This window comes from Mesoplodon bidens (assembly GCF_964165515.1).
Source record: "Mesoplodon bidens genome assembly, chromosome: X".
NCBI classification, from domain to species: domain Eukaryota; kingdom Metazoa; phylum Chordata; class Mammalia; order Artiodactyla; family Ziphiidae; genus Mesoplodon; species Mesoplodon bidens.
The window spans coordinates 128,614,838-128,642,832 of record NC_138163.1 but is presented as its reverse complement, the minus strand read 5'-3'; the positions used below and the strand labels follow the sequence as shown (position 1 = coordinate 128,642,832).

The 27,995-nt window shown below is 39.5% G+C and overlaps 1 protein-coding gene across 1 annotated transcript in view; it reads left to right on the top strand.

Annotated features, from left to right (window-relative positions):
- MOSPD2 (motile sperm domain containing 2) overlaps positions 1 to 27,995 on the top strand; it is a 67,265-nt gene that overhangs the window by 33,666 nt on the left and 5,604 nt on the right. Inside the window, exons 9-13 of the mRNA XM_081221419.1 lie at positions 13,109 to 13,285; positions 17,809 to 17,921; positions 20,396 to 20,492; positions 21,282 to 21,378; positions 22,008 to 22,137. Of these exons, the coding sequence (XP_081077545.1) occupies positions 13,109 to 13,285; positions 17,809 to 17,921; positions 20,396 to 20,492; positions 21,282 to 21,378; positions 22,008 to 22,137 (614 nt within the window). The remainder of the gene's footprint in view (positions 1 to 13,108; positions 13,286 to 17,808; positions 17,922 to 20,395; positions 20,493 to 21,281; positions 21,379 to 22,007; positions 22,138 to 27,995) is intronic.

Here is a 27,995-nt window from a genome sequence, read left to right as displayed (position 1 = left end):
TTTGCATCTATGTTCATCAGTGATATTGGCCTGTAGTTTTCTTTCTTTGTGCCATCCTTGTCTGGTTTTGGTATCAAGGTGATGGTGGCCTCGTAGAATGAGTTTGGGAGTGTTCCTCCCTCTGCTATATTTTGGAAGAGTTTGAGAAGGATAGGTGTTAGCTCTTCTCTAAATGTTTGATAGAATTCGCCTGTGAAGCCATCTGTTCCTGGGCTTTTGTTTGTTGCAAGATTTTTTATCACAGTTTCAATTTCAGTGCTTGTGATTGGTCTGTTCATATTTTCTATTTCTTCCTGTTTCAGTCTTGGCAGATTGTGCATTTGTAAGAATTTGTCCATTTCTTCCAGGTTGTCCATTTTATTGGCATAGAGTTGCTTGTAGTAATCTCTCATGATCTTTTGTATTTCTGCAGTGTCAGTTATTACTTCTCCTTTTTCATTTCTAATTCTATCGATTTGAGTCTTCTCCCTTTTTTTCTTGATGAGTCTGCCTAATGGTTTATCAATTTTGTTTGTCTTCTCAAAGAACCAGCTTTTAGTTTTACTGATCTTTGCTATCATTTCCTTCATTTCTTTTTCATTTATCTCCGATGTGATTTTTATAATTTCTTTTCTTCTGCTAACTTTGGGGTGTTTTTGTTCTTCTTTCTCTAATTGCTTTAGGTGCAAGGTTAGGTTGGTTTTTTTTGGTTTTTTTGTTTTTTGGGTTTTTTTTGCGGTATGTGGGCCTCTCCACTTGCGGAGCACAGGCTCCGGACGTGCAGGCTCAACGGCCATGGCTCACGGGCACAGCTGCTCCGCGGCATGTGGGATCTTCCTGGACCAGGGCACGAACCCGCATCCCCTGCATCGGCAGGCAGACTCTCAACCACTGCACCACCAGGGAAACCCAAGGTTAGGTTGTTTATTCGAGATGTTTCCTGTTTCTTAAGGTGGGATTGTAGTGCTATAAACTTCCCTCTTAGAACTGCTTTTGCTGCATCCCATAGGTTTTGGGTTGTCGTGTCTCCATTGTCATTTGTTTGTAGGTATTTTTTGATTTTGTCTTTGATTTTTTCAGTGATCACTTCGTTATTAAGTAGTGTATTGTTTAGCCTCCATGTGTTTGTATTTTTACAGATCTTTTCCTGTAATTGATATCTAGTCTCATAGCGTTGTGGTCGGAAAAGATACTTGATACAATTTCAGTTTTCTTAAATTTACCAAGGCTTGATTTGTGACCCAAGATATGATCTATCCTGGAGAATGTTCCATGAGCACTTGAGAAAAATGTGTATTCTGTTGTTTTTGGATGGAATGTCCTATAAATATCAATTAAGCCCATCTTGTTTAATGTATCATTTAAAGCTTGTGTTTCCTTATTTATTTTCATTTTGGATGATCTGTCCATTGGTGAAAGTGGGGTGTTAAAGTCCCCTACTATGATTGTGTTACTGTCGATTTCCCCTTTTATGGCTGTTAGTATTTGCCTTATGTATTGAGGTGCTCCTATGTTGGGTGCATAAATATTTACAATTGTTATATCTTCTTCTTGGATCGATCCCTTGATCATTATGTAGTGTCCTTCTTTGTCTGTTGTAATAGTCTTCGTTTTAAAGTCTATTTTGTCTGATATGAGAATTGCTACTCCAGCTTTCTTTTGATTTCCATTTGCAGGGAATATCTTTTTCCATCCCCTCATTTTCAGTCTGTATGTGTCCCTAGGTCTGAAGTGGGTCTCTTGTAGACAGCATATATATGGGTCTTGTTTTTGTATCCATTCAGCCAGTCTGTGTGTTTTGGTTGTAGCATTACTCCATTTACATTTAAGGTAGTTACTGATATGTATGTTCCTATTACCATTTTCTTAATTGTTTTGTGTTTGCTATTGTAGGTCTTTTCCTTCTCTTGTGTTTCCTGCGTAGAGAATTTCCTTTAGCATTTTCTGTGAAGCTGTTTTGGTGGTGCTCAATTCTCTTAGCTTTTGCTTGTCTGTAAAGGTTTTAATTTCTCCATCAAATCTGAATGAGATCCTTGCTGGGTCGATTAATCTTGGTTGTAGGTTTTTCTCCTTCATCACTTTAAATATGTCCAGCCAGTACCTTTGGTTTTCACAGTTTCTGCTGAAAGATCAGCTGTTAACCTTATGGGGATTCCCTTGTGTGTTATTTATTGTTTTTCCCTTGCTGCTTTTAATATGTTTTCTTTGTATTTAAATTTTGACAGTTTGATTAATATGTGTCTTGGCGTATTTCTCCTTGGATTTATCCTGTATGGGACTCTCTGTGCCTCTTGGACTTGACTGACTATTTCCTTTCCCATATTAGGAAAGTTTTCAACTATAATCTCTTCGAATATTTTCTCAGTCCCTTTCTATTTCTCTTCTTCTTCTGGGACCCCTGTAATTCGAATGTTGGTGCGTTTAATGTTGTCCCAGAGGTCTCTGAGACTGTCCTCAATTCTTTTCATTCTTTTTTCTTTATTCTGGTCTGTGGTAGTTATTTCCACTATTTTATCTTCCAGGTCACTTATCCGTTCTTCTGCCTCAGTTATTCTGCTATTGATTCCTTCTAGAGAATTTTTAATTTCATTTATTGTGTTGTTCATCACTGTTTGTTTGCTCTTTAGTTCTTCTAGGTCCTTGTTAAACATTTCTTGTATTTTTTCTATTCTATTTCCAGGATTTTGAATTATCTTTACTATCATTATTCTGAATTCTTTTTCAGGTAGACTGCCTATTTCCTCTTCATTTGTTAGGTCTGGTGGGTTTTTGCCTTGCTCCTTTATCTGCTGTGTTTCTCTGTCTTCTCATTTTGCTTAACTTACTGTGTTTGGGGTCTCCTTTTCGCAGGCTGCAGGTTTGTAGTTCCCGTTGTTTTTGGTGTCTGTCCCCAGTGGCTAAGGTTGGTTCAGTGGGTTATGTAGGCTTCCTGGTGGAGGGGACTAGTGCCTGTGTTCTGGTGGATGAGGCTGGATCTTGTCTTTCTGGTGGGCACGTCCACGTCTGGTGGTGTGTTTTGAGGTGTCTGTCGACTTTTTATGATTTTAGGCAGCCCCTCTGCTAATGGGTGGCATTGTGTTCCTTTCTTGCTAGTTGTTTGGCATAGAGTGTCCATCACCGTAGCTTGCTGGTCGTTGAGTGAAGCTGGGTGCTGTTGTTGAGATGGAGATCTCTGGAAGATTTTCACCATTTGATATTACATGGAGCTGGGAGGTCTCTTGTGGACCAGTGTCCTGAAGTTGGCTCTGCCACCTCAGAGGCACAGCACTGACTCCTGGCTGAAGCACCAAGAACCTTTCATCCACACGTCTCAGACTCCTCAGTTTGGGATGTTACGTTGTCTATTCATGTATTCCACAGATGCAGGGTACATCAAGTTGATTGTGGAGCTTTAATCCACTGCCACTGCTCCTGAGGCTGCTGGGAGAGATTTCCCTTTCTCTTCTTTATTCACACAGCTCCCAGGGCTCAGCTTCAGATTTGGCCCCGCCTCTGCGTGTAGGCCACCGGAGGGCGTCTGTTCTTTGCTCAGACAGGACGGGGTTAAAGGAGCAGCTGATTGGCAGGCTCTGGCTCACTCAGGCCGGGGGGGGGGGTGGGGGGGCATGGATGCGGAGCGAGCCTCCAGCATCAGAGGCCACCATGACGTTGCACCAGCCTGAGGCCGTTGTGCGTTCTCCCGGGTAAGTTGTCCCTGGGTCATGGGACCCTGGCAGTAGCAGGCTGCACAGGCTCCCGGGAGGGGAGGTGTGGATAGTGACCTGTGCTCGCACACAGGCTTCTTGGTGGTGGCGGCAGCAGCCCCAGTGTCCCACGCCCATCTCTGGGGTCCGCGTTTTCAGCTGCGGCTCGCGCCCGTCTCTGGAGCTCCTTTAAGCAGCGCTCTGAATCCCCTCTCCTCGCGCACCAGGAAACAGAGGGAAGAAAAAGTCTCTTGCCTCTTCGGCAGCTCCAGACTTTTTCCCAGACTCCCTTCTGGCTAGCCGTGGCGCAGTAGCCCCCTTCAGGCTGTGTTCACGCTACCAACCCAAGTCCTCTCCCTGCGCTCTGACCGAAACCCGAAACCCGGGCCTCAGCTCCCAGGCCCGCCCGCCCCGGCGGCTGAGCAGAGAAGCCTCTCAGGCTGGTGAGTGCTGGTTGGCACCGGTCCTCTGTGCGGGAATCTCTCCGCGTTGCCCTCCGCACCCCTGTTGCTGTGCTCTCCTCCATGACTCGGAAGCTTTCCCTCTCCGCCACCTGCAGTCTCCGCCCGCAAAGGGGCTTCTAGTGTGTGGAAACCTTTCCTCCTTCATGGCTCCCTCCCACTGGTGCAGGTCCCGGTCCTATCCTTTTGTCTCTGCTTATTCTTTTTTCTTTTGCCCTACCCAGGTATGTGGGGAGTTTCTTGCCTTTTGGGAGGTCTGAGCTCTTCTGCCAGCGTTTAGTAGGTGTTCTGTAGGAGTTGTTCCACGTGTAGATGTATTTCTGATGTATCTGTGGGGAGGAAGGTGATCTCCGCGTCTTACTCTTCCGCCATCTTCCCCGGAAGTCCAATGAAACATATTTGGATAATGACTTTTTTAAATAAACTGTGAAACCTATGGATTTGGTATGCTTTGGGTTAATTTGATTAATATTTCAATTATTTGATTTTTACAATCTTCTAGTTTGTACTGGCAAAATTGTATTCAACTAGAACCAAAGGACTAGCAAAAGGAAAAGTTTTGGTGTGTGCTTTTCTTTGTTTTCTTTCATTTTAAAAAAGTTGAACCAGTATTTTTTGGGGGGAGTCATCTTTTATTTTTACAGTACATCTTTTATTTGTACAATACATCTGGAACCTATCAAAGATCATCTCTTAGCGACTGAATAAAATATCTGAACCACAAGTTACTCTTAGTCTCCACGAGGATGATGTGTCATACAGAAAGTTCTCAGCAGCTTTTGGCAACCAGCTAAAGATGATTTTAAAAAGGAAAAAAAAGAAAAGAAGAAATAGTACGAAGTCCCTAGACAACACTTATGATCTGAGACTCAAATTTATTTTAAAGGATAACAAATATATATTATCCTTAGGTCTGAGATTCTGTTTCCAGACTATTCGAACTCAACAGTCCTCCACAGAACTCCCAACACACTTCAACTCACTGCAAGAGAAACTGGGTGGGGTGGGGATAACAGAAAATTGAATTTTTCCTATACAGACATGCACAATTATTTCTTCAGCCAAATTGGACCTTAAACTGGTTATGAGTATCTTGATTCCCAGACACCTGATAAACCAAATGAAAAGTCTCTATTATTACTGAATGATGGTCTTATTACTGAATGATGGTCATTAAAGATGGCTGAAAATGTTTCTTTTTTTCCCCCTTAAACATCCAATTATTTCTGTCTTTTTTTAACTTTTATTGGAGTATAGTTGCTTTAAAATGTTGCGTAAGTTTCAGGTGTACAGCCAAGTGAATCAGTTATACATATATATACATATATATCCATTCTTTTTCAGATTCTTTTCCCATATATTAGAGTGTTGAGTAGAGTTCCATGTTCTGTACAGTAGGTCCTTGTTACTTATCTATTTTATATACAGTAGTGTGTGTATGTTAATCCCAATCTCCTAATTTGTCACTACCCCCATGTTTCCCCTTTGGTAACTGTAAGTTTGATGTCACGATCTGTGAGTCTGTTTCTGTTTTTTAAATAAGTTCATTTGTATCATTTTTTTATTAGTTTCCACATATAAGTGATATCATGTGATATTTGTCTTTCTCTGTCTGACTTCACTTAGCATGATCATCTCTAAGTCCATCCATGTTGCTGCAAATGGCATTAATTCTTTCCTTTTATGGCTGAGTAATATTCCATTATATATATGTACCACATCTTCTTTATCCATTCCTCTCTTGGGCATTTAGGTTACTTCCATGTCTTGGCTATTGCAAATAGTGCTGCAGTGAACGTTGGGGTATATGTATGTTTTCAAATTATGGTTTTCTCTGGATATATGCCCAGGAAGTGGGATTGCTGGATCATATGGTAGTTCTATTTTTAGTTTTTTAAGGAACCTCCATACTATTCTCCATAATGGTTGTACCAACTTTGATTCCCACCAACAGTGCAGGAGGGTTCCCTTTTCTCCACATCCTCTCCAGCATTTATGGTTTGTAGATTTTTTTTTTAATGATGGCCATTCTGACCAGTGTGAGCTGATACCTCATTGTAGTTTTTTTTTTTTTTTTTTTTTTTTTGCGGTACGCGGGCCTCTCACTGCTGCGGCTTCTCCCATTGTGGAGCACAGGCTCCGGATGCGCAGGCTCAGCGGCCATGGCTCACGGGCCCAGCCGCTCCACGGCATGCGGGATCCTCCCGGACCGGGGCACGAACCCGCGTCCCCCGCATCAGCAGGCGGACTCAACCACTGCGCCACCAGGGAAGCCCCCTCATTGTAGTTTTGATTTGCATTTCTCTAATAATTAGTTATGTTGAGCATCTTTTAATGTACTTCTTGGCCATGTGTATATTTTCTTTGGAGAAATGTCTATTTAGATCTTCTGCCCAGTTTTTGATTGGGTTGTTTTGTTTTGTTTTAACTGCATGAGCTGTTTGTATATTTTGCACATTAATCCTTTGTTGGTCGCTTTGTTTACAAATATTTTCTCCCAATCTGTGGGTTGTCTGTTTTGTTTGTGGTTTCCTTTGCTGTGCAAAAGCTTGTAAGTTTAAGCAGGTCCCATTTCTTTATTTTTATTTTCATTTTTATTACTCTAGGTGGTGGAACAAAAAAGATATCGCTGCAATTTATGTCAAAGAGTGTTCAGCCTATGTTTTCTTCTAAGAGTTTTATGGTATCTGGTCTTACATTTAGGTCTTTGATCCATTTTGAGTTTACTTTTGTGTATGGTGTTAGAGAGTGTTCTAATTTCGTTCTTTTACATGTAGCTGTCCAGTTTTCCCAGCACCATTTACTCAAGAGACTGTCTTGCCTCCTTTGTCCTAGTTTAGTTGACCATAGGTTGGTGTGTTTACTTCTGGACTTCCTATCCTATTGCATTGATCTATATTTCTGTTTTTGTGCCAGTGCCATAATGTTTTGATTACTGTAGCTTTGTAGTATAGTCTCCAGATTGCTTTGGATATTTGGGGTCTTTTGTGTATCCATTCAAATTTTTAAATTTTTTGTTCTACTTCTGTGGAAAATGCCATTGGTAATTTGATATGAATTGCATTGAATCTGTAGATTGCCTTGAGTAGTGTAAGTCATTTTGACAATATTGATTCTTCCAGTCCAAAAACATGGTATATCTTTCCATCTGTTTGTGTCATCTTCAGTTTCTTTTATTAGCGTCTTACAGTTTTCAGAGTACACGTCTTTTGCTTCCTTACATAGGTTTATTCCTAGGTATTCTTTTTGATGTAATGGTAAATGGGATTGTTTCCTTAATTTCTCTTTCTGATCTTTCATTGTTACTGTATAGGGATGCAAGACATTTCTGTGTATTAATTTTGTATCCTGCACCTTTACTGGATTCATGGATGAGCTCTAGTAAGTTTTCTAGTAGCACGTTTAGGATTTTCTATGTATAGTATCATGTCACCTGCAACAGTGACAGTTTTACTTCTTTTCCATTTTGGATTCCTTTTATATCTTCTCTGATAGTTTTGGAAGTCCTATACACAGCAGTGTTGTATAAAAGTGGTGAGAGTGCACACCCTTGTCTTGTTCCTGATCTTAGAGGTAATGCTTTCAGCTTTTCACCAATGAGTATGATGTTAGCTGTAGGTTTGTCATAAATGCCTTTTATTATGTTGAGGTATGTTCCCTTTATGCCCACCTTCTGGAGAGTTTTTTATCATAAATGGGTGTTGAATTTTGTCAAAAGCTTTTTGTGCATCTATTGAGATGATCATATGGTTTTTATTCTTTGGTTTGTCAATTTGGTGTATCACACTTATTGATTTGTGGATATTAAAAATCCTTGCATCCCTTTGGATAAATCCTACTTGATCTTGGTATATGATCCTTTTAATGTATTGTTGGATTCAGTTTCCTAGTATTTTGTTGAGGATTTTTACATCAATGTTCATCAGTGATAATTGGCCTGTAATTTTCTTTTTTTGATATCTTTGTCTGGTTTTGGTACTAGGGTGATGGTGGCCTCATAGAATGAGTTTGGGAGTGTTTCTTCCTGTGCAATATTTTGGAATAGTTTCAGAAGGATAGGTTTAACTCTTCTCTAAATGTTTTATAGAATTCACCTATGAAGCCATCTGGTCCTGGAGTTTTGTTTCTTGGGAATTTTTAAATCACAGTTTCCATTTCAGTACTTGTGATTGGTCTGTTTATATTTTCTATTTCTTCCTGGTTCATTCTTTGGAGATTGTACATTTCTAAGAATTTGTCCATTTCTTCTAGGTTGTCCATTTTATTGGCATATAGTTGCTTGTAATAGTCTCTTGTGATCCTTTGTATTTCTGTGGTGTTTGTTGTAATTTCTCCTTTTTCATTTCTAATTTTATTTATCAATTTTGTTTATTTTCTCAAAGAACCATCTTTTAGTTTCATTGATCTTTTCTATTGTTGTCTTCATCTCTATTTCATTTGTTTCTGCTCTGATCTTTATGATTTGTTTCCTTCTATTAGCTTTGGGTTTTGTTTGTTCTTCTCTTTCTAGTTGCTTTAGGGGTAAGGTTAGGTTGTTCCTTTGAGATTTTTCTTGTTTCATTAAGGTAAGATTGTATTGCTGTAAACTTCCCTCTTAGAATTGCTTTGCCGCTTCCCATAGGTTTTGGATCTTTGTGTTTCCATTGTCATTGTCTCTAGGTATTTTTTGGTTTCCTCGTTGATTAATTCAGTGATCCATTGGTGGTTTATTAGCCTATTGTTCAACTTCCACGTGTTTGTGTTTTTTACGGTTTTTTTCTTGTAGTTGATGTCTGTCTCATAGCATTGTGGTTGGAGAAGATTGTTGATATGATTTCAGTTTTCTTAAATTTACCAAGGCTCACTTTGTGGTCCAGCATGTGATCAGTCCTGGAGAATGTTTCCCGTGTACTTGAGAAGAATGTGTATTCTGCTGCTTTTGGATGGAATGCTCTATAAATATCAGTTAAGTCTATCTGGTCTAATCTGTCATCTAAGGCCTGTGTTTCCTTATTGATTTTCTGTCTGGATGATCTGTCCATTGATGTGAGGTGTTAAAAGTCCCCCACGATTATTGTGTTACTGTCAATTTCTCCTTTTATATCTGTTAACATTTGCCTTATGTATTGAGGTGCTCCTAAGTTGGGTGCATATATATTTACAATTGTTATATCTTCTTCTTTGATTGATCCATTGATCATTATGTAGTGTCCTTCTTTGTGTCTTGTAACAGTCTTTAGTTTAAAGTCTATTTTGTCTGATATGAGCATTGGAACTCCAGCTTTCTTTTGACTTCCATTTGCATGGAATACCTTTTTCAGTCCCCTCACTTTCAGTCTGTATGTCCCTAGATTTGAAGTGGGTCTTTTTTTTTTTTTTTTTTGTGGTACGCGGGCCTCTCACTGTTGTGGCCTCTCCCATCGCGGAGCACAGGCTCCGGACGTGCAGGCTCAGCGGCCATGGCTCACGGGCCCAGCCGCTCCGCGGCATGTGGGATCTTCCCGGACCGGGGCACGAACCCGTGTCCCCTGCATCGGCAGGCGGACTCTCAAGCACTGCACTACCAGGGAAGCCCTGAAGTGGGTCTCTTGTAGACAGCATATATATGGGTTTGTATCCATTCAGCCGGTCTATGTGTTTTGGTTTGAGCATTTAATCCATTTACATTTAAGGTAATTATCTGTATGTATGTTCTTATTGCCATTTTTTATTTTATTTTTTTGGCCATGCTGCATGACTTGCAGGATCTTAGTTCCCCAACCAGGGATTGAACCCAGGCCATGGCAGTGAAAGCACCAAGTCCTATGCACTCGACCATCAGGGAATTCCCTCCTTAATGCCATTTTAATTGTTTTTTCCATTTGTACGTCTTTTTTCTCCCCTTCCTCTTTTGTTCTCTTGTGATATGATGACTTACTTTAGTGTGTGTTTGGATTCCTTTTTGTGTGTCTATTGCAGATTTTTGGTTTGCGGTTACCATGTTTTGATATAGCAGTCTATATACAAATAAGATTGTTTTAAGTTGCTGGTCTTTTAATTTCAAATGCATTTCCAATATCCTGCATTTGTACTTCCCTCTTCTCATGATTGATGGTTTTGATAGCGTATTTGTGTGTGGATTATTTCCTACCTTTACTGTTAGTTTGCCTTTACCAGTGAGCTTTTCCATTCATATTTTTCTTGTTTCTAGTCGTGGCCTTTTTACCCCCATCTAGAGAAGTTCCTTTAGCATTTGTTGCAAAGCTGGTCTGCTGGTGCAGAATTCTCTTAGCTTTTGCTTGTCTGTAATGCTTTTGATTTCTCCATTGAATCTGAATGAGATCCTTGCTGGATAGAGTAATCTTGGTTGTAGGTTTTTCCCTTTCATCTCTTTAAATATATTGTGCCACTCCCTTCTGGTCTGCAGAGTTTCTGCTGAAAAATCAGCTGATAACCTTCTGGGAGTTCCCTTGTATGTTATTCATTGCTTTTAATACTTTTTCTTTGTGTTTAATTTTTGTCAGCTTGATTAATATGTGTCTCGGGTGTTCCTCCTTGGGTTTATCCTGCATGGGACTCTCTGCACTTCCTGGACATGGGTGACTATTTCCTTTCCCATGTTAGGGAAGTTTTCAGCTATTATCTATTCAAACATTTTCTTAGGTCCTTTCTCTCTCGTCCTTCTGGCACCCCTTTAATGTGAACGTTGGTCATTTAATGTTGTCACAGAGGTCTCTTAGACTGTCCTCAATTCTTTTTGTTCTTTTTTCTCTATTCTGTTTCGTGGCAGTGATTTCCACCATCTGTCTTCCAGCTCATCTGTTCTTCTGCCTCATTCTGCTCTTGATTCCTTCTAGTGTATTTTTCATTTCAGTTATCATATTGTTCATCTGTGTTTGTTTTTTCTTTAGATCTTCTAGCTCTTTATTAAACATTTCTTGTATCTTCTCGGTCTGTGCTTCCATTCTTTTTCCGAGATCTTAGATCAGCTTTACTATCATCACTCTGCATTCTTTTTCGGGTAGATTGCCTGTCTGCACTTCATGTAGTTGTTCTTCTGGGGTTGTTATCTTGTTCCTTCATCTGGGACATAATCCTCTGCTGGTCTCATTTTGTCTAACATGCTGTAATTGTGGTTTCTGTTCCGCAGCCTACAGGGTTGTAGTTCTTCTTGCTTCTGCTGTCTGCCCCCTGGTGGATGAGGCCACTCTAAGAGGCTTTTTCACGGAATTCCCTGGCGGTCCGGTGGTTAGGAGTCCATGCTTTCACTGCTGAGGGTCCACATTCAGTCCCTGGTTGGGGAAACTAAGATCTGTCAAGCCACACGGTGTGGCCAAAAACAAAAAACCATTTATTTAAGAGGCTTGTGCAGGTTTCCTGGTGGGAGGTACTGGTTCCTGCCCATTGGTATACGGAGCTGGGTCTTGTCCCTCTGGTGAGCAGCTGTGGGCTCAGGAAGACTTCAGGCAGAATGTCTGCTGATGGGTGGGGCTGTGTTCCCACTGTGTTGGTTGTGTGGCCCGAGGCATTCCAGCACTGGAGCCTGCAGGGTGTTGGGTGGGGCCAGGTCTTGGTGAGAAAATGGCAGCCTCCAGGAGAGCTCACGCCAATGAGCGCATCCCAGAACTACCACCAGTTGTGTCTTTGTCCCCACAGTGAGCCACAGCTCCCCCCACCTCATAAGGAGACCCTCCAATACTAGCAGGTAGGTCTGGCCCAGGCTCCTATGAGGTCACTGCTTTTTCCCGTGGGTCCTGGTGCTCATCAGACCTTATGTGCATCCTCCAAGAGTGGAGTTTCTGTTTCCCCCAGTCCTGTGGAATTCTGTGATCAAACCCTGTTGGCCTTCAAAGCCAGATGCTCTTGGGGGCTCCTCCTGATGCCAGACCCTCAGGCTGGCAGCCTGTTGTGGGGCTCGGGACTTTCATTCCTGTGGGAGAACTTCTGCCATCTAATTATTTTCCAGTTTGTGGGTAGCCCACCCAGCAAGTATGGAATTTGATTTTTATCATGATTGCAACCCTTCTATCGTCTCGTTATGGCTTCTTGTCTTTGGATGTAGAATATCTTTTTTGGTAGGTTCCACTGTTTTATTTTGTCAATGTTTGTTTAGCAGTTAGTTGTGATTTTGGTGTTTTCATGAGAGGAGGTGAGCTCATTTCCTTCTACTCTACCATCTTGTCTCTGCCCTCAATCAGAAATGTTTCATTTTGGCGTGCTCAATTTTTGTCAACATTTTTATGCCTTCTAGGTTTCATGTTTTACTTAGAAAAGCGCTTCCCTTACTTAGGTTTTGTGTTTTTTGGGTTTTCTTGTTGTTTTTTTAATCCTCCTATGTGTTGTTCTGGAGCTTATGTCATTTTTTAAAAATATACACATACATTTAAAGCTTTTATTCATCTGAAATTCTTTTTGGTATAAAGAATGAGCTAGGGACTTCCCTGGTGGTCCAGTGGTAAAGAATCTGCCTTCCAGTGCAGAGGATACAGGTTCAATCCCTGGTCGGGGGACTAAGATCCCACGTGCTGCAGGGCATCTAAGACCACGCGCCACAACTACTGAGCTCGTGTGCCTTGATGAGAGAGCCCACATGCTGCAAACTACACAGCCCATGCACTCTGGAGCCAGTGCACCACAACTGCAGAGCCCATGCACCCTGGAGCCCGTGCACCACAGCTGGAGAGAGAAAACCCACACGCCACAACTAGAGAGAAGTCCGTGTGCTGCAATGAAAGATCCCACATGCCACAACTAAGACCCGACATAGCCAAAAAAACAAAAAGTAAATTTTTTTAAAAAAAAAGAATGAGCTGAAGATCCAATTTGGTTCTTTTACAGATGGCTGGCCAGTTGTCCCACACCACATCCTGCTTTTTCCCTTGCTGTTTCAAAATGCTTGCTTTGTTTTAAATTGCACTATCTAATTAACTCTGTTTTCTTGGCCAGAGGAATGGATTTTCACTTTACTAAGAGAATTATTTCTCCACCAACCTCTTAGCAAGCTGATGCAAAATTCTTTTCTCTCAGGATCCTTTCAAGTATAGCTATCCACCACTTGTAGATGATGACTTCCAGACACCTTTGTGTGAAAATGGGCCTATTGCCAGTGAGGATGAAGCTTCAAGTAAAGAAGATATAGAAAGTGATGGCAAAGAAACCTTGGAAACAATTTGTAATGAAGAACAAACAGCTCTTCTTAAAAAGGTAATTTTTTAACATCTTTATTGGAGTATAATTGCTTTACAATGGTGTGTTAGTTTCTGCTTTATAACAGAGTGAATCAGTTATACATATACATGTGTTCCCATATCTCTTCCCTCTTTCGTCTCCCTCCCTCCCATGCTCCCTATCCCACCCCTCTAGGTGGTCACAAACCACCGAGCTGATTTCCCTGTGCTGTGCAACTGCTTCCCACTAGCTATCTGTTTTACGTTTGATAATGTATATATGTCCATGCCACTCTCTCACTTTGTCACAGCCTACCCTTCCCCCTCCCCATATCCTCAAGTCCATTCTCTACTAGGTTTGTGTCTTTATTCCCATCTTACCCCTAGGTCCTTCATGACCTTTTTTTTTCTTCTTAGATTCCATATATATGTGTTAGCATACGGTATTTGTTTTTCTCTTTCTGACTTGCTTCACTCTGTATGACAGACTTAGGTCTATCCACCTCACTACAAATAACTCAATTTCATTTCTTTTTATGGCTGAATAATATTCCATTGTATATATGTGCCACATCTTCTTTATCCATTCATACGTTGATGGGCACTTAGGTTGCTTCCATGTCCCGGCTATTGTAAATAGAGCTGCATTGAACATTGTGGTACATGACTTTTTGAATTATGGTATCTCAGAGTATATGCTGAGTAGTGAGATTGCTAGGTCGTATGGTACTTCAATTTTTAGTTTTTTAAGGAGCCTGCATACTGTTCTCCATAGTGGCTGTATCAATTTACATTCCCACAAACAGTGCAAGAGGGTTCCCTTTTCTCCACACCCTCTCCAGCATTTATTGTTTCTAGATTTTTTGATGATGGCCATTCTGACTGGTGTGAGATGATATCTCATTGTAGTTTGGATTTGCATTTCTCTAATGATTAATGATGTTGAGCATTCTTTCATGTGTTTGTTGGTGGTCTGTATATCTTCTTTGGAGAAATGTCTATTTAGGTCTTCTGCCCATTTTTGGATTGGGGTGTTTGTTTTTTTGTTATTGAGCTGCATGAGCTGCTTGTAAATTTTGGAGATTAATCCTTTGTCAGTTGCTTCATTTGCAAATATTTTCTCCCATTCTGAGGGTTGTCTTTTGGTCTTGTTTATGGTTTCCTTTGCTGTGCAAAAGCTTTGAAGTTTCATTCCCATGTGTTTATTTTTGCTTTTATTTCCATTTCTCTAGGACGTGGGTCAAAAAGGATCTTGCTGTGATTTATGTCATAGTGTTCTGCCTATGTTTTCCTCTAGGAGTTTGATAGTGTCTGGCCTTACTTTTAGGTCTTTAATCCATTTTGAGTTTATTTTTGTGTATGGTGTTAGGGAGTGTTCTAATTTCATACTTATACATGTACCTGTCCAGTTTTCCCAGCACCACTTATTGAAGAGGCTGTCTTTTCTCCACTGTATATTCTTGCCTCCTTTATCAAAGATAAGGTGACCATATGTGCGTGGGTTTATCTCTGGGCTTTCTATCCTGTTCCATTGATCTATATTTCTGTTTTGGTGCCAGTACCATACTGTCTTGATTACTGTAGCTTTGTAGTGTAGTCTGAAGTCAGGGAGCCTGATTCCTCTAGCTCCATTTTTCTTTCTCAAGATTGCTTCGGCTATTTGGGGTCTTTTGTGTTTCCATACAAATTGTGAAATTTTTTGTTCTAGTTCTGTGAAAAATGCCATTGGTAGTTTGATAGGGATTGCATTGAATCTGTAGATTGCTTTGGGTAGTAGAGTCATTTTCACAATGTTGATTCTTCCAATCCAAGAACATGGTATATCTCTCCATCTATTTGTATCATCTTTAATTTCTTTCATCAGTGTCTTACAATTTTCTGCATACAGGTCTTTTGTCTCCTTAGGTAGGTTTATTCCTAGATATTTTATTCTTTTTGTTGCAATGGTAAATGGGAGTGTTTTCTTGATTTCACTTTCAAATTTTTCATCACTAGTGTATAGGGATGCCAGAGATTTCTGTGCACTAATTTTGTATCCTGCTACTTTACCAAATTCATTGATTAGCTCTAGTAGTTTTCTGGTAGCATCTTTAGGATTCTCTATGTAGAGTATCATGTCATCTGCAAATAGTGACAGCTTTACTTCTTCTTTTCCGATTTGGATTCCTTTTATTTCTTTTTCTTCTCTGACTGCTGTGGCTAAAACTTCCAAAACTGTGTTGAATAATAGTGGTGAGAGTGGGCAACCTTGTCTTGATCTTAGTGGAAATGGTTGCAGTTTTTCACCACTGAGTATGATGTTGGCTGTGGGTTTGTCATGTATGGCCTTTATTATGTTGAGGAAAGTTCCCTCTATGCCTACTTTCTGGAGGGTTTTTATTATAAATGGGTGTTGAATTTTGTCGAAAGCTTTCACTGCATCTATTGAGATGGTCATATGGTTTTTCTCCTTCAATTTGTTAATATGGTGTATCATGTTGATTGATTTGCGTATATTGAAGAATCCTTGCATTCCTGGAATAAACCCCACTTGATCATGGTGTATGATCCTTTTAATGTGTTGTTGGATTCTGTTTGCTAGTATTTTGTTGAGGATTTTTGCATCTATGTTTGTCAGTGATATTGGCCTGTAGTTTTCTTTCTTTGTGACATCCTTGCCTGGTTTTGGTATCAAGGTGATGGTGGCCTTGTAGAATGAGTTTGGGAGTGTTCCTCCCTCTGCTGTATTTTGGAAGAGTTTGAGAAGGATAGGTGTTAGCTCTTCTCTAAATGTTTGATAGAATTCGCCTGTGAAGCCATCTGGTCCTGGGCTTTTGTTTGTTGGAAGATTTTTAATCACAGTTTCAATTTCAGTGCTTATGATTGGTCTATTCATACTTCCCATTTCTTCCTGATTCAGTCTTGGCAGCTTGTGCATTTGTAAGAATTTGTCCATTTCTGTCAGGTTGTCCATTTTATTGGCATAGAGTTTCTTGTAGTAATCTCTCATGATCTTTTGTATTTCTGCAGTGTCAGTTGTTACTTCTCCTTTTTCATTTCTAATTCTATTGATTTGAGTCTTCTCTTTTTTTTTCTTGATGAGTCTGGCTAATGGTTTATCAATTTTGTTTATCTTCTCAAAGAACCAGCTTTTAGTTTTATTGATCTTTGCTATTGTTTCCTTCATTTCTTTTTCATTTATTTCTGATCTGATCTTTATGATTTCTTTCCTTCTGCTAACTTTGGGGTTTTTTTGTTCTTCTTTCTCTAATTGCTTTAGGTGCAGGGTCAGGTTGTTTACTCGAGATGTTTCCTGTTTCTTAAGGTGGGATTGTATTGCTATAAACTTCCCCCTTAGAACTGCTTTTGGTGCGTCCCACAGGTTTTGGGTCGTCGTGTCTCCATTGTCATTTGTTTCTAGGTATTTTTTGATTTCCTCTTTGATTTCTTCAGTGATCACTTGGTTATTAAGTAGTGTATTGTTTAGCCTCCATGTGTTTGTATTTTTTACAGATCTTTTCCTGTAATTGATATCTAGTCTCATAGCGTTGTGGTCGGAAAAGATACTTGGTACGATTTCAATTTTCTTAAATTTACCAAGGCTTGATTTGTGACCCAAGATATGATCTATCCTGGAGAATGTTCCATGAGCACTTGAGAAAAATGTGTATTCTGTTGTTTTTGGATGATCTGTCCATTGGTGAAAGTGGGGTGTTAAAGTCCCCGACTATGATTGTGTTACTGTCGATTTCCCCTGAAAAAGTTAATTTTCACAAAAAAAATGAAATTGAGACAAAAGCTGTGACGTAGCCCCAGTTCTCCCACTAGCTGGCTGTGTAATTTTAGGTAATTCACTCAACTTGCTGCCCTTCCACATCTTTGTACGTCAAAGGAAAGAGGAAGCATGGCACTAGTTGACTGGTAGTGTGCTACAGTATAGAAAAGGTTGATTCCATGCTTTTGTATAAAAATTGGCTAAACACATCTTAAAAAAATCCTTTTATCTAAAATATTTTTATGTATCTAAAATAAATAAAAGTAATTAACTCAGAACATTACCTTGATCTACTTTCTCTCTTTCATTTTTAAAGAACAGTTATGTTTTTATGAGATATCAGGGACTTGATAGAGGGATAAATATATTGCAATGTAGAAGAGATTTTAAAACGCTTAAAAGGGAGGGGAATTCCCGGGTGGTCAAGTGGTTAGGACTCTGCGCTCTCACTGCTGAGAGCCTGGGTTCAATCCCTGGCTGGGGAACTAAGGTCCCACAAGCCATGTGGGGTGGCCAAAAAAATAAAAAATAAAAATAAAAACTCTTAAGGGAATGACCATGTTACATTTTGCAAAGGGGCCTATTTACATAGTAGGCACTCAAATATAGGTCAATCATCAGGTTACTATATGTTAAGTATATAATTTAGATATAATAAACCTATGTTAAAGATTGTAATTTGGATTGAGTCACTGTAATGCTTACTTTTTGACCTAATGAACTGCCTGTCAGTGTGAAATTCAATTTATCTTTCTTTCCTCATATATATATATATATATATATATTTTGTGTGTGTGTGTCTTTAGGTTAACATAACGGAACCTACTTCCAAAGCAGAAGAGAATGAAAAAGTTGATTCCAAAATGAAAGCTTTCAAGAAACCACTGAGTGTGTTTAAAGGGCCCTTATTACACATCAGGTACTAGTTGAAGATTTTATTAGCTATGCTTTCATAATATATCTTGATCATTTTGAGGGAACTGCAAAATTAAGAAAAGTTCTGGCCTGTTTTTGAAACTGTGGAAATATAAAATTAAGGGTTATCTGAAGACTCACCTTGGTTTCCAGATATAGTGGATATTTGTAGCTACCTTTTTGTTATTTATTCTGTTGAGTGTGTTTAAAGAGCCTTTATCCCACATCAGGTAATGAGAGTGAATATTCATATATTAACAACAAATCTGAATGACATACATTTTTCTCATTTTACTGATAGTGTTTGACTTGCACAAGTTTGAAGTTGCCAGAAATGACACTGAAGTAGCCATTTATCAATTTGACCTTCCAAAAGCTAAAGCTTAACCAGAATAATAGGGTTTTTACCAAATCCAAATTTCAGCACATCTGTTTTTCTTTCTAGGTTGTTCAATCCAAAAAATTCAGTATTGTTTCCTTATCATTATGTAAAGACCTTTCTTACTAATGATGCTTTTGGTTGGTATATCTATACAGCCTTATGTTAATACTGCTTTACCAACTTTATTTAGTAATGGCCTACTGTATCATTTTCTGTCCCTTTACTTGAAACCTTTCTATGCAACTGTTAAAGACTCATTAACAATAGAGCCAGACATATTAAACATCAAATCTGAAATTCTCTGACAAGATTGGTTTGTTTACATATATTTTGAATACTGCTCTATTTAGATTTATCTTCACCATCTGCGTGAGTCTGTGTGTGAGAGGGAAGGAGGGAAACACATGTGCATGTTCTTTTCTGTGGTTTTTCTTTGTCGTTTCCCCCACTTTGGAATTTGTTTGTTTCCCATTTTTCCCTCTAGTAGTTTGGAAGTTACTGTTTTTTCTCTGGAGGCCTGTCAAAACCATAGGTCCTGGCTTGTAACTATCAAGGTATGGCTAGAAGATCCGGCTAGGGAGAAAGCCAACTCTGCAATGCCCACCCATCTCTCCAGAAAATCAGTGCTTATCCTACACGCACGTGCGCGCGCACACACACACACACTCTCTCTGTCTTTCTGTCTCTGTCTCTCTCTCTCTCTCTGTCTCTCTCTCTCTCTCTGTCTGTCTCTCTCTCTCTGTCTCTCCCAACCTCTGTCTCCCTAGAGCTTTTCATGGTTTTTGTGCTGGATACTGAGAGCAGTTCTGAGATCCATAACCTTCCTGTCTTTTCTGTGGTATATTTCAGATTGGGTTTTAAAAAGATGCCAGCAACCATGCTAATTTATGTCTTGTCCAAAGCTGGGCACAGCTCTCCTGGGAGAGCGCTTATTTTAACATGTGTGTTCTTTACATGAATAAGTATCTCTGATATGCAGATATTCCTGATATAAAATGAATCTATTTAAAGGTGGAGCTCAAAGTCAAGGGCTATCTGAAGAATTCACCTTTTTATCTAAAAATCACAGTCCAGGCTTCCTTGGTGGCGCAGTGGTTAAGAATCCGCCTGCCGATGCAGGGGACACGGGTTCAAGCCCTGCTCTGGTAAGATCCCACATGCTGCGGAGCAACTAAGCCCATGCGCCACAACTACTGGGCCTGTGCTCTAGAGCCCGAGAGCCACAACTACTGAGCCCATGCACCTAGAGCCCCTGCTCTGCAACAAGAGAAGCCACCCAATGAGAAGCCCATGCACCACAACAAAGAGTAGCCCCAGCTTGCTGCAACTAGAGAAAAGCCCATGTGCAGCAACAAAGACCCAATGCAGCCAAAAATAAAAATAGATTTTTAAAAAAGTAAATAAATAAAAATCACAGTCCTTTGCATCATTTGGAGGCACCTGATTTGGCTCATGTAATTAAACTACACGAACTTTGCTTGAGTCTTTTTATTTTTAAAATACAGTGGCCAATAATAGTAAAATTTGCATTTTGAGCCTCACTGATTTTTTTGACAGTTTTTTCCTGTAGTTCCCGCCCCATATTTTGTGTTTTTCTCCTTCCATATTATTTAGAAAAAACCTTTCTATAGTCAGGACTTATTCTGTTACTTAAATATATCCCTGATGATCATTTTAAGTTATACTCTTTTCTGTTGATGTATAAAAATGTGCCCCATTCTAATGTTTGTAATTAGGTAAAGTTGAAGCAGCAATTTCTTCTCTGATTTTTATCTATCACCTACCAAAGAGTTTTAATAAAATAAACCTTAAGATGGTGCTGATTATAGGACTAATTCAGAATCTTCCTAATTCGCTCCTGTTCTTTCCTATTTTGCTTTTAGATCTTGGGGAAAACCATAGGACTTTTTAGTGTGCATTGAATCAGTAAGATTAAAATACAAAATATATTAGGTATTGTTTTGTAATCTTCTTTGATGAAATCTCTTTATACAAATGAGTGTAAAATATTAACCAAATGTTTTTCTTCAGGCTGATGATTAGATTGTCATTTATTCTGAGCAATACCGTTGTCTTATGCTTTTGTTGCCACCTAGCCCAGCGGAAGAACTGTATTTTGGAAGTACAGAATCTGAAGAGAAGAAAGCTTTAATAATGTTGACAAATGTAACGAAAAACATAGTGGCATTTAAGGTAAATATCTGAAAGATATAAATTATGTGAAAATTGAAAGATTGATAATTTTGAACTTGCACAGTGTTTTTATTTCTACTTTTAGGCTTGTTATACTGCCTTCTATCTCTAACTGTGTGTCACAGCTGATCTAAAATTTTCCCTGAGGTCTGTATCTTAGTCTTTAATGTGCAGTAATAGGGTACTGTCCAAATTAGTCCCAGGGTTTGTTTGTTTAAAAAAAAAAAAGACAATCACTTTCCATTGTATGAATAATTTAATTCATAGAGAGAGTGAAAAAATAAAACTATAAAATCTAAAGTGCATTTTCCCCCAAATGTGGTATATTCTGGAGTATAGTTTATACTGGATACTAACCTGACACTGAGCATTAAGTATAACAGGACTGAGTCCAGCACTGCGCCCCCTATTGTAGGGTATTACTTCCTTAAATCATCTACTTCCTAGATGTCCTTTGATTACTGCTTTTAAATTTCTGGACACTATTGTAATGTGTTCTAATGTGTGTTGTTTTTTGAACATGATTTATTAAATTCAGGTGATTAACAGGATAAATATTTAATGGTTGGATTTCTTTTTTTAATTTAAGAGGAAGGCTAAGTAATAGACTGATGAGTGTTTTTTTCTAGTAGATTGAGATGCTTTTTTTCCTGCAGATGGGAAAAGATATGTTCTATACATAACCACCAAGATTGTTTTATACACTTTCTTAATGATTTTTAAGTCATTTTAAAGCCATTTCCCCCCAAAGAGCATAAAGGTTATATGACTACTGTTTTTTGTAAACAGGTGAGAACAACTGCTCCAGAAAAGTACAGAGTCAAGCCAAGCAACAGCAGTTGTGATCCGGGTGCATCAGTTGATATAGTTGTGTCTCCCCATGGGGGTGAGTTGTCACCTGGCTGGCCACAGTGGGGTGTTATGGGGGGCCTGGGGCTGGGTGATGACTCAGCAAAGCTGGACTGGAATCTAGAAATTAGCAGGGTATCAGCAAGTCACCTCACCACACTCTGGGCATCTGTTTTCTCACCTGTAAAATGAGACAGGTGAATGGCTCTCATTAAAACAAAAATTTTTTAAGAAGTAAAATTGTTTAAACTGATGCCAGTTAAAATTGAATTTCAAACAAAAAAATTCTTCATCTTTAGGAGAACTTTTTCCTTTTTTAAGATCATTCCGGGCTTCCCTGGTGGCCCAGTGGTTGAGAGTCTGCCTGCCGATGCAGGGGACATGGGTTCGTGCCCCGGTCCGGGAAGATCCCACATGCCGTGGAGCGGCTGGGCCCATGAGCCATGGCCGCTGAGCTTGCGCGTCCGGAGCCTGTGTTCCGCAAGGGGAGAGGCCACAACAGTGAAAGGCCTGCGTACTGGAAAAAAAAAAAAAAAAAAAAGTTCCATATTATTCTTTTTCCTTAGTGTTGTTTTCTAGAATAATGCTTAAGCCACATAGCCAACCCTTTGTCCCTTTGTAAAGGTTCCTGTTTATTATATAATAAGTTACCCTTTTGGAATGCAGGTTTAACAGTCTCTGCCCAAGACCGTTTTCTGATCATGGCTGCAGAAATGGAACAGTCATCTGGCACAGGCCCAGCAGAATTGACTCAGTTCTGGAAAGAAGTTCCCAGAAACAAAGTAATGGAGCATAGGTATGCTTTTCCCTTACAGGCTCTCAAATTGCAATGGGAAAACTCCCAAAGAGGAATGCGCCTACATGGGTAAGCAGGCATTCCTTCCTCCTGGCATTTGGCAGACATCTAGGCTTACACTCTGGGCCCCAACCCCTACAAGGCTCTGGGGTACAAGACCTGGAGTTTCTCTAGGAGATTGCTAATAGCAGAGATTTGCTTGCTGGCCAATGCAAGAATCTGGATGTGTCAAAATTACAAACACAGATTTTCTCTTACAGCAGTTACCTTTGTAGGAATGCTCACCTTATGTACTAGAATGTTTGCTGCAGTGAAACATTGTTTCACAGAAATTGTTTGTAGTAGTGAAAAATGGAAAAGAATGTAAATGTTCATCAGTAAAGTAATAGTGAAATGCATTTGAGAAGGAGTACTCTGAAGCCATTCAAAAGAGTGTAGTAGTACATCTGTTTTTTCTGATACAGGAAAAAGACATCTGTGATATACTATTAGGAAAAGAAAAAAACCTACTCACAGAAAAATATGTGTGACAATTATCCTATTTAAGAGAAAACCCTGTGACTATATAGGCATATACATGTATGTCTGTGCATGTGTGCAAAAAAGATGTATAGAAAAGAGGAGGAGAATAGAGAAGAAGGTTGATTGTGGGTTTTTTTCGGAGTGTGTCCAGTTTTGCCCCCCAAGGGACGGTTGTCAGTACCTGGAGACGTTGTTGGTTGTCATAACTGAACAGTGGGGTGCCGTGGGCTTCGAGTAGGTAGAGACCAGGGATGCTACTCAATATCCCACCATGCACAGGACAGCACCCCATGACGAAGAATGATCCAGCCCAAAATGTCAGTGGTGTCAAGATTGAGAAAGCTCAGTTGAGGGTAGTTAAGGATGGCCACACTGATGACATTTGAGTAGGACCTGAAGGAGATGAGAGTAGGCCACGTAGATAACGGGGAAAAGAGCTTTGCAGGTAGAGGGAACCATAAATGAAAAAGATGTGTGCTTGGCCTGGGTGAGGAACAGCAAGGAGATCAGTGTAGCCTGAATCCAGTAAGGGATGCCAGATCATTGCCATAGTGAGAACTTCTGATTTTGAGAGGAGAAACCATTAGTTGGTGCTGAGCAGAGCCATGAGGTGACCAGCTTGTTGTTTTTTTAAAGGATTACTCTGGGAGGCTTTGTAGAAAAATAGACTGTGGGCAGACATAGGTGAAAGAGTGATAGCGAGTTAACAACACTTAGACTAGTGCTGGCATGTAGCAAGTTCTATTTAAGTGTGTTACTCTCATTTACTTATCGAGTCACTAAAACAACCCTAGGTCATAGGTAGTTATTTTCCCCATTTTGTAGATGAGAAGCTGAGAAACCTAGCAAGGGTTGTGGTTAAGTTGAATCTTCAAATAAGGAGTTGAGAGAATACAGATGTGGCTGTAACAGAGTGTGAGAGGATCCATGGTAAGAAAGAATGTTGGAGGCAGACAGCGCCCAGAGGAGCAGCTTGGGTACCACTGTAAAACCACTGGGAGAACGATTACCCTTTGTGGGCAATTCGGAGAGGGTAGGAGAACAAGAAGAATAAGAATGGGCCTGGGAAGACGAGCTTTATTTCCTCTAGGCTAGGTCTAACTTGTACCCAGCGAGAGAGGGTGAAAGTTAGGCACAGCTCAGAGGAATATTTAGTAGCCAAATGAAGGAGGACAATACAGGGAGTCGGGAGGGAAAGCAGTCGGTGAGCTGTGTCAGTAAGGCCCAGGTTAGAGTGTGTTTCACAAAAGAGGAGCCAAGTGCTGCCCATGTCGGTCAAGGATGAGGTGTGAGAGGTGGCCGGTGCTGGTGACGTGATGGAGGTAATTGATGACCTCACGGGGAACACTTTCAGTTGGTAGGAGCCAGATGCCAAAGAAACAGAGGTAGTAAGACTTCTGGAGGTATGGCTTGCTGGGGAGGGACCAGGGTCACAGTTGGAAGGAAGACTGTGTTGAGAAGGGGTTGTGTGGGATTTTGTAATTGGAGACATTTGAGCGTTGTTTAAAACCATAGTAAGGACCATTTCAGAAGGAGAGGCTGACCTTACACAATAAACCATTGACAGTGAAATTCCTGAGGAAGTTAGAAGGAACAGAACCTAAAGCCGAGGTAGGAAGGAACACGGATCTAGATAAGGCTCATGGCAGTTGTGACATGTTTGTAGATGAAGTAGACGTTTAAATTTTCAAGTTACATTTCAGGAGGGCCTACTTTTGAAGTTCTTACCAAACAGTACCTCAAAATTATGGGGTTTTTTTCTTTCTTTTTGGTTTGTCCTTTATTCTCCTACTTTCTACTCTGAAATAACTATAGCTTTACTTTAGGATAAAATCACTTTCACTTCCCTTAACAAAAATGCACCTCCCTACTTCTCTTGCCCAAAAACATATCCTAATTCTTATGTATAGGGTTGATATACTTACTTCTAGTCATTTTAATAATCCTTAGAAACCTTACTTTCTAGTGAAAACTAATAAATAAGCACTTGCAGTCTGTTACACCAGCATTCTTTAGATTGGCAAATTTATGAATATATTTCATAATTTCTAGAAATAGATACTTCCTCATAGTATAGTTTTTCATTGTGGCACAAGATATGTTTACTAATATACCCAAATATCTTTCATTCTGTAATAAGAAGCCAGAAGTAGATAAACCTATGTGCAGTAATTAATGTTTCAGTATTTTATCTTATTTGGAAATGATCTAGATATTCAGTGAATTTCCTATCATTTAACTTAGCAAAACTCTAAAGTTTCAAGTTACCAAAGACATTTGGAAAACTGTAAGAGATATACCATAAAATATACTCATTGCTGATAAGTTCACCTAACGTTTATCTCACTGACATTTATCTAAATCGCTTGCTACCAACAATTGTTTAGACTCTTCATACAAATGCCAGGAGACATTACACAAAATCAGCCATCATGCCAAGGTGTTCTTCTTGCTGACAGATTTTGTAACAGAGATAACATGAACTTATTTGAATAGTAAGCCCAGGTAGAATAAAGGTTGCATGTCTCTATTATATCTAATGTTGCTAACTCTGAAGACCTGCCAGTTAACCCAGTTTGTTTGTTTTCTATTGAAGTATAATTGATTACATTATATTAGTTTCAGGTATTCAACATAGTGATTTGATATTTTTATAGATTATACTCCATTTAAGGTTATTATCAAATAATGGTTGTATTCTCTGTGCTATACATTACATCCTTGTATCTTATTTATTTTTTTAACATCTTTATTGGAGTATAATTGCTTTACAATGGTGTGTTAGTTTCTGCTGTATAACAAAGTGAATCAGCTATACGTATACATATATCCCCATATCTCCTCCCTCTTGCGTCTCCCTCCCACCCTCCCTATCCCACCCCTCTAGGTGGTCACCCAGCACCGAGCTGATCTCCCTGTGCTATGTGGCTGCTTCCCACTAGCTGTCTATTTTACATTTGGTAGTGTATTTATGTCCATGCCACTCTCTCACTTCGTCCCAGCTTGCCCTTCCCCGTGTCCTCAAGTCCAAGTCCATTCTCTACATCTGCATCTTTATTCCTGTCCTGCCCCTATGTTCTTCAGAACCATTTTTTTTTAGATGCCATATATATGTGTTAGCATACAGTATTTGTTTTTCTCTTTCTGACTTACTTCACTCTGTAGGACAGACTCTAGGTCCATCCACCTCACTACAAATAACTCAATTTCATTTCTTTTTATGGCTGAAGAATATTCCGTTGTATATATGTGCCACATCTTTATCCATTCATCTGTTGATGGACACTTAGGTTGCTTCCATGTCCTGGCTATTGTAAATAGAGCTGCAATGAACATTGTGGTACATGACTCTTTTTGCATTATGGTTTTCTCAGGGTATATGCCCAGTAGTGGGACTGCTGGGTCGTTTGGTAGTTCTATTTTTAGTTTTTTAAGGAACCCCCATACTGTTCTCTACAGTGGCTGTATCAATTTACATTCCCACCAACAGTGCAAGAGGGTTCCCTTTTCTCCACACCCTCTCCAGCATTTACTGTTTGTAGATTTTTTGATGATGGCCATTCTGACAGGTGTGAGGTGATATCTCATTGTAGTTTTGATTTGCATTTCTCTAATGATGTGATGTTGAGCATCCTTTCATGTGTTTGTTGGCAATCTGTATGTCTTCTTTGGAGAAATGTCTATTTAGGTCTTCTGCCCATTTTTGGATTGGGTTGTTTTTTTGATATTGAGCTGCTTGTAAATTTTGGAGATTGTCAGTTGCTTCGTTTGCAAATATTTTCTCGCATTCTGAGGGTTGTCTTTTCATCTTGTTTATGGTTTCCTTTGCTGTGCAAAAGCTTTGAAGTTTCATTAGGTCCCATTTGTTTGTTTTTATTTTCATTTCTCTAGGAGGTGGGTCAAAAAGGACCTTGCTGTGATTTATGTCATAGAGTGTTCTGCCTATGTTTTCCTCTAAGAGTTCTACAGTGTCTGGCCTTACATTTAGGTCTCTAATCCATTTGGAGTTTATTTTTGTGTATGGTGTTAGGGAGTATTCTAATTTCATTCTTTTACATGGAGCTGTCCAGTTTTCCCAGCACCACTTATTGAAGAGGCTGTCTTTTCTCCGTTGTATAGTCTTGCCTCCTTTATCAAAGACAAGGTGACCATATGTGTGTGGGTTTATTTCTGGGCTTTCTATCCTGTTCCATTGATCCCTATTTCTGTTTTGTGCCAGTACCATACTGTCTTGATTTAACCTAGCTTTTATTTACGAAAGGTTATCCCAGATCGTGTGAACATGAAAAAAATTGGGGGTTAGTTTCTGTATTTCTGAGAGTTTTAGGAATATTCAATTTGAAAAGCACTTATTTTTCTTTAAGCCAGTTGAATAGTTTTTATGAATTAATCTTGGCAGTACCGTTCAGAGGTAGAAAAATATCACACATTTATAACATACATATATACACACATGTAAACATACAGATGCAGATGCAAACCAGAGACCTTATAGCTCTGGTTCCAATATTTTAGCCATGAATTAGGTACAGTGACACAAAATTCACTAGCTTATAAAAGAACAGTTGGATCTGAACTGTGTTTCTGGCAGTTGGAATAAGTTTACCTGCTCAGAGTGCTAAAGCTTTTCTTTTTTTAAACTAATATTCGTGTGTGGGGGGGGTTGTTTATGCTTTTTTCATTTGCCCAATTTCAAAATAGTTCCTTTTCTTTAACTTCTCATGAGCTTCATTTTCCTAAAGTTTGCATTTCTAAGAGCTGGCTACCAGGTCCTAGAGAAGGTGGGGTAGAAAATTTACACCTGAAAGGGACAGAGAAAGTAAGTTTTTTTCCTGACGTTTTGGGGGTACTTTACCTATTATCAGAGGTTTATCATTTTCCTAAAGTTTGCATTTCTAAGAGCTGGCTACCAGGTCCTAGAGAAGGTGGGGTAGAAAATTTACACCTCAAAGGGACAGAGAAAGTAAGTTTTTTTCCTGACGTTTTGGGGGTACTTTACCTATTATCAGAGGTTTATCATTTTCCTAAAGTTTGCATTTCTAAGAGCTGGCTACCAGGTCCTAGAGAAGGTGGGGTAGAAAATTTACACCTCAAAGGGACAGAGAAAGTAAGTTTTTTTCCTGGCGTTTTGGGGGTACTTTACCTATTATCAGAGGTTTAGAGTAATTACCATTTAAATTTTGTCTTACTTTTCTAAGTACAGGACAGTTCTGTTTCCAGTGACCTGGTCTCTTTATAATACCTACAAGTAATTTTGAGATAAATAGGGCAGGTTTTGGAATGGCTAGAATAGGTGAACTTTGAATTGCTTCTAGAGCCGAATTTCTGCTTTTGTG